The sequence below is a fragment of the Ursus maritimus genome, unplaced genomic scaffold (genome assembly GCF_017311325.1).
Source record: "Ursus maritimus isolate PB19 unplaced genomic scaffold, ASM1731132v1 scaffold_9, whole genome shotgun sequence".
Taxonomy (NCBI): domain Eukaryota; kingdom Metazoa; phylum Chordata; class Mammalia; order Carnivora; family Ursidae; genus Ursus; species Ursus maritimus.
Genome location: NW_024427107.1, coordinates 44,355,577 through 44,368,076, shown reverse-complemented (window position 1 = coordinate 44,368,076; position 12,500 = coordinate 44,355,577). Strand labels below are relative to the sequence as shown.

The 12,500-nt window shown below is 34.8% G+C and overlaps 1 protein-coding gene across 1 annotated transcript in view; it reads right to left on the bottom strand.

The window, feature by feature from the left end:
* Window positions 1–12,500, bottom strand: part of VPS13B (vacuolar protein sorting 13 homolog B) — a 759,954-nt gene that overhangs the window by 336,129 nt on the left and 411,325 nt on the right. The window contains exon 25 of the mRNA XM_040625596.1: window positions 3,492–3,695. Within this exon, the coding sequence (XP_040481530.1) occupies window positions 3,492–3,695 (204 nt within the window). The remainder of the gene's footprint in view (window positions 1–3,491; window positions 3,696–12,500) is intronic.

The window sequence follows — 12,500 nt, the reverse complement described above, 5'->3', positions numbered from 1 at the left end:
CTCCAGTGAGAGAACAAGGTTTTATTCCCTTCGGTAAGTAACATATTCAAATATTCATCAAAATTCATCAAAATTACAAAAATACTTTTAAAATGGAATTCAAAGGATCACAGTAACATACCTAACATGCTAGAACTCAAAAGTAAAGTAATGAAAATTACAAAGATCATTACGCACAATTCTAGCAGCACAATAAACAAAGAGAAATCAGAAATGAAAACTTGGGCACAAATTTTGAATTCTGGATAAATTAAACCACAGATTGAGTCATAGATGGAGCATTCATACACACAGGAGAAAACAAGGATTGTATTTTCAGATGTCATCCTTTACTGGCTAATTCTCAAAGGGGTAAATTTAAACTCAAAGGATACCTAGTTAACCTTGATCTCCACATAACTATTTTCTTGAGAGCAAGGACAAAAATTAAACATTAAATATTTAATACATAGATACCTTCTAATTCATAAGGTTAGATTCAGCCCTAACACTGGTTATTATATAACAGTCTTCACAAAAATCTTCCTGCCATTTATGGAAAATAAAGCAGCTAAATTATTTTAAGATATTTCTCAGAGAACAAGTTTCACAAGTAATTGTAGGTTTCAAATCCATATTGGACTACTCACCTCTTTTCTTGACCACACTATTTAAACAAGAGAAGATGGTACATTTTGAAAATTTTTGCCACTTTTTCCTCCATAAGTCTGTGTTACCTTCTGCAAGCTGCTTTACATGGTCTTCCTCTAATAAATGAATCTTTTGCATTAAGATTCTTTTATTTACAGATCTTCCTCACACAGATCAGATTAAATCCATAGCTAACACAAAACTAATAAATCCACTAGGAGCATTTTCATTGTTTATGTTTACAACTCAATCAGAAAGAATCCTCAACATTCTAAATTTAAATTAATTGCAGTAATGTAAGGAATTTATTATTAAAATCAGAATTTCTTTTCATGTGACTGAAAAAAATCTCCCCTTTGTTAATCTTTCCCTTTGTTAATTTCCCCATTTTGGCTAATGAAGACATTATTCTTCTAGCTTATCATACTATAATACACTTACTACCACAAAATTGTTACTAATGTCATATTCATTTTTTAAGATCCATCTCAAGTGTTACCTTCTCTGCAAAATACCCACAGATCCCATAGAATAAAACTGTTAATCATACTCCTACAATTACAGGCCATGTTCATCTCTATTACATCTTGTATCAGGGCCACCATGTGGTAGGTTACACTGTACTTTATGTGAATGGCAGTCCCTAGATGCATGACCAACAGATGGGACCATTCCATGAGAGCACTGTCTTTACTGGTCTTTCAATGTTTTTAAAATATTTCTTTCTAAAAAAACGTCTCCCCAAAACAGGTAGTCATGTTTATTTGGAAATCCTGGTAAATAAAATACTTGGCAAACAACTGTTTAATGGAACACTCTCCTTTCTGCCAGTGAAATGTTTCTGTGATTTAACCTCATTTAACAATTTCACTTGTACTATCCTTGTCTAGGAATTTATTACCAAAAACTTTGATTACTCTTCCAAAGTATTTCACAAAGTATATTCTGTGCAATGTTAATATGTAGAAAAAATAGTCTTTGGTTAACCAAGTTTGGACACTACTGCATTCAATATAGTGGGTGTTTTTTGGGTTTGTTTTTGTTTTTGTTTTTGTTTTTTCCAACTGCAGGAGATTTTGTGTTCTAAGAACATTAGGAATCTCCAAGAAAGAACTCACGGTTTTTACCCTAGAAGGGATACGCTCCATTGACCTCATAATGGCACGTTTCTAGATTCTTGACCTAACCTCATCAAAAAGTAATACCCATCACTCAGGTCACTGTGTTTCTCAGAATTTAGAATGAGCAGGGATAGAGAAGCTGCTTGTGCCGTTGTCTAATAGATCTATTCTAACACGTGTTAGAGCCTCAAAGCAAGTAAAAAATAATGCTCATTTAACTGAGTTTGATTGCCTTTACTGATTTTTTTGGAAAAAAAAAAAACTACTTTCTTCTTCCTCCAATTCTGTATTTTGCCAATAACTTTATTTCCACAGGAAATGATATCTTTATGCAAAAACAAAAACATAACTTCTACCTCTATCTTTCATAGTAGTTCTCAGTGGTGCAAGTTCAGCCCTCTAGGGTGTGTTTTAAAAATGTATTAGGATGTTTTTGGTTGACTCAATGACTGGGTGTCACTACTGGCATTTAAAGGTTAGGAGCAGGGGAATAAAGAGGTTCTATGATGAATAAGTCCTGGAAAACAAAAATTACCTCATAGAAATTTTTTTTAAAGATTCTGTTTACTTATTTGACAGAGAGAAAGAGAGCCGGGGCGGGGAGAGGGCAAAGGGAGAGGGATTCCCCACTGAGCAGGGAGCCCAACGTGTGGCTCGATCCTAAGGACCCTGGGATCGTGACGTGAGCCGAAAGCAGACACTTAACTGACTGAGCCACCCAGGCGCTCCCTAGCTCACAGAAATTTACACAGGTGAAAATCTTGTGTATAAATATTTGGAAATAAAATTGAATTCAGTTTTAGACTAAACACTATTTTTTTGGCATTTCTGCACGACTTTATTATACACTAAGAGTTCCAGAAATGTAACTACTGAAATGAAAAGAAGAATAAATATTGTTTTGTTCAAAACTTTACCAGGGTTGCCGCTATTTCAGAAAATGATGCCACCAACAAATGATGCCACAATAGTACCACTTGTGGCACTGGATATAGACCTTCAGAGTCGGTATCACTCACATTCACAGTCACTATATGTACCTGACGACTTCATTAGGTCTTCTTCTAACATAGTCATGCCTGAGCATTTATACATATATTGAAATACATGTTATTATACCTTCAATTATATTCCTTTAATCCTTTATATTTTACTTAAGATATTTTTGAAACTATATGTATATGTGGATTATATTATTTTTTATTTTCCTTTCAGGATAGTAAAGGGGCTTTATAAAATATTTGTTATAAAAGGTCACTGGCACGTTAGGTAAGGTTAGGATGCTAAAAATGAAAAGAAAGGTTTCTATGGCTGGAAGGGAGAAGGAGAGGACTTTGGGTCTGACAGGACTGAAAACCACTAATGTAAAAATAATAATAACACCATGGTTTACAATAAGGGCAGGGGGGAGAAGGTAGGGGAAAGGAGCATGAGCCTCTTTTTCACTCAGCTTCTAAGTTTCCATACTCCTGAGGAAACATACCTTTACTGTGTCTCAGTTTTTTCCATTCCAGAGAACCCCCACTTTCCTGAGCTACCCGACTACCTACTGAACGTAATTAAAATCCTGGAACCTAAAAGGAACATTAATAAGCAGCCACTGCTACCACAGCTCCCCATGAGCCTTCTGAACCTGCCAGCTTCCACAGAAGTGAGGTCATCTTCATTCTCAATCCTGATATACAACTCTGTGGTATATATCACCCTTCACTGGCAACAGAATTTTTCAGAAACACTTACCTCAGTAGTAGTTCCAACATCAGCAGATGGGCTGCATGTGCTGGTATCTGGAGGAGCTGTGCCTACACTGCTTCTCACTGGAGAACCAGGGACCGGCCCTGCCATGGTTTCCGGATAGGCTGAGGAAGGACTGAGATTGCCTCTCCTCTGAATCTTATTCCAGACCTTATTCATGATCTCGGTTAGCTCATATAAGAGCTGCACCTGAGCAGAAGAAAAACAACAACAAAAAAAAAACAGGGAAAACAAGCCTTTCAACTTCTAGTCACAATTAACTAAATTACTACATGTGAGAAAATTAAAACAAGTCAAGGAAAACAAAAATACATGAAATAAAAATCTATTAATGCACCACTGATCTTATTATATTGTGATCTATAATCTATGATATATAATTATATTATATAATTGTGCATATGATCATGAATATTTTATGATACTATGATTCTGATGAGATATGCAGAGAAAATTCATATAACAAGTTTACAATATTAAGTATTTTATCATGATTTGAATTTGAAGTAGATACAATGAATTTACCCATACTTCAAGTCTGCTACATATTAATACTGTGATACCTTATGAGCAACTTAGCATATTTGTGGGAAAATCATGTTAACATGGTAATAATGCTAATAAAACAGCTTACTTATTATGGGAGAGTGGATTGCTTTTAATATAGGACTAATACAACAAACACAAAGAAATGCCTCTTGAGCAGAGGTCAGTATCAGAATTAGATATCAAATATATACTAGTAAATATGATTATTTAATTACATATGAAATGATTACCATTCTTATTTCTAAATGATTTCCACATTCGAATTCTTATTTTTCTGAGGAATAAAACTGAAACAGGATTTCTTGCCCAGCAAAATAAAGTAAAAAAGAATGACATAACATAGAACAGTAAAAGGAAAATGTTACATATAAGACTTCGCTATAGATAAAGAACATAAACTATCCAACCTACTATTCCCCTTGGATTTGTCATTCCAATATTCAGAGAAAAAAACTGTTTAACTTGCACATTGTTTGACTAAGTTCTAAGATATTTACATAAGATTTCATAAATAAGCATTAATCATGGAATTTGTATGACAACATATTGCCATATACTGTATAAAACAAGCCCAAGGAAAAAAATGCAAACAAAATATATAAGCAAATCCACAGCTGGATACCATATTCTGCTTGCCATTTAAAAAAAAGTGAAATTCTCATATTTATAAGAAGTTTCAGCCCCAGGACACATCCAGATGATAAAGCTGGCTTCTTATGTGGGCAGAACAGATGCATAAAAACACTGTTGTCAACCCTTATTTGATATAAAACAGTACTTGGGTTACAGTTTTCTCTTGCTTTTTGTGTGATGAAGTCTCAAATCTCAGGTTATAGTTCTTTTTGTTTAAAAAAATAATCTAATGGCTAGAGATCTTACAAAAAGCCTCTCAGAAAAATTTTAGTTCAAATTCTTTTGTCCTTCATAATCAAGAATAAGTTCTTGTTAAAAAGAAACAATTTTGTTGAAAACCATATTTTGAAAACAGATTCTTTTACTTTCTCTTAAACAATTAAAACTGACAAATACAGAAAGCATAAACCAAAGAAAACAAGTTCTAAATACTTCTGAGGGCGTAAGGTTTATTTACTTAAGAGAACTGATGCTTTTATTGTCACTATTTCTTATTTCCTTCAACGATTACCCTTAAATAAGTGTGTATGAAAGTCACTAAGCACATTGTGTAGTTACTGCACCAAGCAAACACGTAAACTTTAAACATATTTTTATTTTCAAAGGAGAAAGTTGCTATCACAGAATTCAGACTTCCCAAATTCAGAGGTTTTAAAAAAAATAAAAAATTTAAACATAAACGTTCAACTCTTATTCTCCAAGCTGTACTGAAAACTATGCCGATTCAAGCCACAATGAGCTACCATTACCCACCTATTAAAAGAGCTAACTTTAAAAAGCCTAACCATACCAGTATTGGCAAAGATGTAGAACAATTGAAATACTCCTTTACTGCTGATGGGAAAGCAAAATTTAGAATACAGTTTAGTGGCTTCTGAAAAAGACATACACCTACCATATGGTCCAGCCATTTCACTCCTAAGTGTTTCCCCCCAAGAAAAATGAAAGTCTATGTCCGCACAAAGACCTGAATACAGACATTCATAGCAGTTTTTCTGTAGTAATCTACAACTGGAAAAAAATCTCAAATGTTCACCAGTAAGGAGATAAACAAAATACAGTATATCCATATAACAGAATGATATCTATCAATAAAAAGAAATCAATATGAATTCATGAAAAAACATGGCTTAATCTCAAAATGTGCTGAATGAAAGAAGCTAGGCAAAAAAAAATTTTTTTTAAAGGAGAGCTAGAAACACAGGATACAATTGTATGATTCTATTCACATGGTATCTTAGCAAATGACAATTAATCCATAATGACAGAATCAGTAGTTGCCTGGAATGAGGGGAAGAAGTGAAATGGAGGATAACAAAGTAGCATAAAGAAACTTTTGAGGATGACAGATGCACGCATTATCTTGATTCTGAGAATGGTTTCATGTGCCTAATCTTATACCATTAATTTAAACATGTGCAGTTTATTGTATGTAAGAATATCCCAATAAAACTTTAAAAATTTCTAAAAAATGAGCACCATGTGAGGCAGTTTTATGTGTATGTATGAAGGTGACTGAGTATCAACAATAACTTCTATATCAAAAACTTAACTGAATATCAAAAATGTAATATTTTACTGTTGAAAAATTAATTTCATATATACTTTCTCATTTAATCTATAACCAATCAGAAAGGAGACTTAATTGTACTGGAGAGGCTGAGATAATTCTCAAGGAGATACACTCCTGAAGGATAGATGCAATTTAAGTGGATGCAAAGGCCATTCTAGTCATAAGACTAGCAAGAGCAATAGCCAAGAGGAGGAAATGATATAGGGGCAACAAAAAAGTCTATCCAGTTAGGCAGGAAGAACTTGCTCTGCAGGGTATTAGGAAAGAGAGTCCGATAGAACAGTAACCATAAAGATAGAAGAAGGAAACCAAGGATATACAATTTCAATGGGAGCCAAGCAGGAATGGAATTTCAACAAAAGATTACTAATCCATGGTGAACACCAAAGAGGTCTAAGTGAATACAAACTTAAAAAGGCTAGCTCATCTGGCATGCAGGTTGTCACTAATCATTAGAACTCAGTTTCAAAAAAGAGTTTTGCCAAAATTTTTTTAAAAAGCCTTTTCATATAAAAGCATAACTCTTACCCAGTCTAATTTTGCTTAAAGATAAAAATGAAAATCAGGGGCTCAGAAAAATTAAAAATGAGTGAGTGGTACTAGAATACAAATCCAGTTTTGTCTAAACTCAATGCTGTGTTCCTAGACAGTGATGTCAAATTCCACTGCCTTTCTGAAAACTGAACATAATTTACAGCAATAAAAACTATGAATAAACAGGATAAAAGCATAAATCCATTTTTTCTCTAGTTCCACATATTTACAACACAAAGATGCAAAGATGGTTTTATGTTCCTAGAAATGCCTTTATATGAAAACAAAATATATCAATTTATTGGTTAAAGGAAATTGAAATTTTATTATATTAAAAATAGGATTCTATAGGGTCTTTTAATTTTAGAATAAATACAATTGTTAAGGTTAAAGAGACAAGTTTCTAAAGACATTAAAGAGAATTGGGTGGGGCGCCTGGGTGGCACAGCGGTTAAGCGTCTGCCTTTGGCTCAGGGCGTGATCCCGGCATTCTGGGATCGAGCCCCACATCAGGCTCCTCCGCTGGGAGCCTGCTTCTTCCTCTCCCACTCCCCCTGTTTGTGTCCCCTCTCTCGCTGGCTGTCTCTATCTCTGTCAAATAAATAAATAAAATCTTAAAAAAAAAAAAGAGAGAATTGGGTAACTTTGGTAAAACAGTTAAGTTAAAGGGAAGTGTTAATGAAAATCACTGCTAGAAACAAAAACTCTGAATATTCAACTGAGTTAAATATTTATACTGTCTAAGGCCCTTGAATGGCAATGAGTTCTAGGAACTGACATAGTAGTTTAGTTCACTATAGTTGATACACAGTCCTACAATAATGTCTACATGACAATGAATTTGTTCTGGGCATGCCCTACATACAGAGCTTGCCCTTTATTTTAAAATATATAAACTACTTGAAGGTTTTGTATCTAAGCAATAATGAATCAAATTAATATACCAGTATCAAAACTTCTGATATCACTCAAATGGAGAAACAAAAAAAAATGGTATTTATGAAGGACTTATTTCCTTAAAATGGAATGAAGACTCTTATGTACTGGCTACAAATTAATACTCTGCAAAGCTTCTGATAACATATGCAAAATTTGGTGGGTATATACATTGTTTCAGGGAACAGGCTCATAGCTTTTATCAGACTCTCAAAGAGGTCCATGGCACAAAAAAGAACAAGAAGCACTGGCATTCACAAAAACTAAACCAAAACAGAAGGATTAGTGAAAACCACTCAAAAAAAAAAAAAAGGTTATTTTGAGTCATTAATCTTAAAAATAAATGGTAAATTTCAGGATGCATGTGGATGTATTTTAGGGGCCCACGATATTCTTTATAAGGTAGGATACCCAGAAAATAAAAATACACCTATACATAAATTTGATCAAGAAAGATGAAACAATTTTGGTAAAAGATGCCATAAAGGCAAATAACTGCATTACAAATACAGGGTTTATATTTATAGAGCCTAAGGGAGGCTCCTCAAATGGCTAAGAAATTTAATAGAAAAACTGGGTAAATGATATAAATTATCAATTCATAAAACAAATTCACTGGCCAATAAACACTCAAAAACTGTTCAACCTTATTCATAATTAAGAAAATACAAATTAATGTAAATAATATGAATTGTCAATTCACAAACGCAATGGCCAATAAACATTTAAGAAGATGCTCGAACATCTGGTTTCATTTCCCTTTAGCCTGAGAGACTTCAAGATTTCTTATAATGCAGTTCTACTGGCGATAGATTCCTTTATGTAAAAATATCTTTATTTGGTCTTTATTCATAAACATGTATTTTTTAATATATAATTTTGGATTGAGAGGCTGTATTTTTTTTTTATAATTTTCTCAATTTAAAGATGTTGCTCTTTTGACCTTCACATTCAGAAGTAAGCTAAAAATCAAACCTTGGTTCTCTTGTATGTAATGCATTATTTTTCTCATGATACTTTCAAGATGGGCTCGTTATCTGTGGCTTTCAACAGTTGCATTAAGATGTGTGTAGGCATGGCCTTCTTCATGTTATATGGGCCAAGGGCAGGCCACCCCATAGTGGGTCACTCTGACATGAAGAATATATCGAATTAAAAAACAATCAAAACCCAGCAGATTCAGGAAAAGCTCTTTACCTCCCCCCACAACTGCCTCAAAGAATTTAGGAGAGGACCTACTCTAGGAAGAGAATTATGACCACAAAGAACTACATTATAAGAATGAGGTATAGTAGATAGGGAGGAAAGAAGCAAGGCCTGTTTGATCAAATTCCTCTATGTCCCATTGTTTCTGAGTGACTCAGCAAACATGAATTTACTAAACATTTACTCTTTTTCATCTTCCTGTAAATTGCATTCCTTTCCTCAAGTCCCAGACCCCTATCCCTTCTCCTTAGTCCAAGATGACATATATACCTAATTTTGCCTATCTTTAGAATTTCCATTTCTTGTGGATTCCCCACACATATGCTATTTTTGTTGCTGTTTCAAGTTTTTATTTAAATTCTAGTTAGTTAACATATAGGGTAATATTGGTTTCAGGAACCAATTTTAGTGATTCATCACTTACATATAACACTCAGTGCTCATTATAACAAGTGCCCTTCTTAATGCCCATCACCCATTTGGTCCATCCCCCACCCACCTCCCTCCATCAACCTTCAGTTTGTTCTTTATAGTTAAAAAGTCTCTTATGGTTTGCCTCCCTCTTTTTTCCCCTCCTACCCCTATGCTCATGTTTTGTTTAATTCCACATATAAGTGAAATCATATGGTATTTGTCTTTCTCTGACTGACTTATTTCACTTAGCATAACAGACTCTAGCTCCATCCACGTCTTTGCAAATGGCAAGATTTCATTCTTTTTGATGGCTGAGTAAGATTCCATTGTATGTGTGTGTGTATGTATATGTATGCCTGTGTTCTCCTCTAGGATTTGGATGGTTCCCTGTCTCACATTTAAGTCTTTCAACCCTTGTACATGCTATTAAATTTGATTTTCTGTTAATCTGTCTGATGTCAACTTGATTCTTAGTCCGCCTAGAAGGACCTTGAAGGGACAGAATAGTCTCGTTCCCCGATAGTGTGTTTATCTCATTCATCTTTGTTTTCCTCATTTCTGGATGAGGTATGTAATACTGGACTTGTAGTACCCAATAAATATTCTTCTATACTTGGGGAAAAAAAATCAAATCATCTTTTGTAATTTTGACAGTATCCAGAGTGAGTCTGCAAGCCTATACTAAAGCAACCACTCACAAGAAAGACGTTTACTTGGAGTCTCTTTTTTTTTTTTTTTTTTTTTAAGTAGGTTCCATGTCCACCACGGAGCCCAACACAGAGGTTGAACTAACAACCATGAGATCAAGACCTGAACCAAAATCGAGAGTTCAACACTCAACCAACTGGACCACCCAGGTGCCCCTGGAGTCTCATTTGTAATCATTAAAATTTAGGTTAATCTGGCACACAAGGATATAAAATAGTATTAACTCTTATACAAATCTTTGAGTACACAATGATTCTTCAGAGTGCTATACTGTTTTGTGGTTTCCTAGCCCTTCAGGAACACTGCTACATTCCACGAGGGATATTTATAACAATGTACAAAGAGGGTCTCACATTTTACATCAGAGTTAATTTAAATGGCATTCATATAGCATTTCAGAGTTTACAAGGTGTTTTCACAACATTTCTTAAGTATCTCACATAAACTTCCCAACAATCCTGTGATCAACTTTGGTTATAGAAACTGGTAATTATCAAACAGAAGTTGGTTTATGAGGACTTACGAAAAAGACAAAGTTAGAATTAAATGAATAGATAAGAATTATTACATTTTGGGTAAAGGGATTCTTGAGGCATGATGTTCATTCAGCCTCAGATTATTTTTCAAAAATAAAAGCTCTTGGTATTTGGGGAGCAGCAGCAAGGAGGCTCTGGGAGCCAGGTGAAGGAGGTAAGGACAAAAGAAGGAAGCAGACATGAGAAGGAAATACCAGACCAAAACTAAGCTCTATCTAGGTGATGATTTTGCTTAGAACCAGTTTGTATTTAAAAACAATAACAACAACGACACCCGAGCTCAATTCCAAATGAAGTGGATATCCAATAAAGATATTAGAGAGCACTAGGTTTGAGCCACATTACATTTAATAAGATTCCACAGAAATCACAATACAACTGAGTATCTCAAAGTAAAAGAGAAATTTTTTAAAAGATTAATGGTGGCTTCCCAGGTTAAACAATAATTGTAATAAAATTTATTCTCAGCTAGGACAGCTATGGATATCCAGAACATGTAGAGTAGGACAATCCTCTCAAGGCTAAAATGACATTCGGAAGTTCCTAAAATAGAAGGTCTCTGGTAGACAACTCCAAGTAGCAGTTAGCTATCATATAAGGATTAAGGTACTACTAAATATAAACTATGAATACAAAAATGTTTTCTATTTTCTCCAGAAGTTTCTTCATCTCCTTTTGTAATTTGTTCTTAGGATCATTCCCTCCTCCTTCCCTCTCCCTTCTCCAGGCAACTAGGAATCTTTCTGTCACTATATAGTAGACTGCATACTCTAACATTTTATACAGATGTAATTATACAGTAAGTAATCTTTTTTTGTCTGACTTTCTTCACTTGGCATAGTGATTGCAATATTCATTCATGATGCTGCATTTTATCAATAATTCAGTCCTTTTTATGGCTTAGTATTATATTGTATGGATTGGCCATAATTTGTTTAGTTATTCACCTATTGATGAACATTTGGGCTGTGTTCAGTTTTAGGCTATACAAAATAAAGCTGCCAAATACATCACTATAGAAGTCTCCGCATGGACATATATTTTTGTTTCTCTGAGGAAAAAACGAGGAAGGAATGACTGTCATATGCTAAGTGCATGTTATTCTTTTTCAGGAATTTCCAAGTTGTTTCCAAAGTTGTATAATTTTCATATTCCCAGCGACAGAATACAAAGAGTTCTAGATGATTCACAATGCTTATCGTTTTTATTTTAGCCAATCTAACCGGTGTATAGTGGATTGTCTTCATGTTTTATTTTGTTTTTCCCTGACAAATAATGATGATGAGCACCTTTTCAGGTGCTTACTGACCAATAACATCTTGAGTGGTAAATGTCTGTTAAATCTTAGCCCTGGGATTTGTCTTCATTTTCTTTTTAACTGTTCTGTTGCCACGTTATCAAGTAGAAAGCATTATTTAAATATTCTGGATAACAATTAGACAAATATTTTATTTTTTTAAAGCTTTTATTTATTTGAGAGAGAGAGAGAGAGAGCCCGTACACGCACAAGCAGGGGGAGGGCGAGAAGGAGAGGGAGAAGCAGACACCCTGCTGAGCAGGGATTCCCAATGCGGGCAGGCTCAATCTCAGGACCCTGGGATCATGACTTGAGCTGAAGACAGATGCTTAACCAACTGAGCTGCCCAGGCACCCCTTGAGCAGGGATTCCCAATGCGGGCAGGCTCAATCTCAGGACCCTGGGATCATGACTTGAGCTGAAGACAGATGCTTAACCAACTGAGCTGCCCAGGCACCCCTTGACAAATATTTTACAAATACTTTCTCCTATGGGTGCCTGGATGGCTCAGTTGAGTTTCTGATTCTTGATTTCAGCTCAGGTCATGATCTTGGGACTCTGGGATTGAGCCCTGCAACAGAATCCCTGCTCAGTGGGGAGTCCGATTG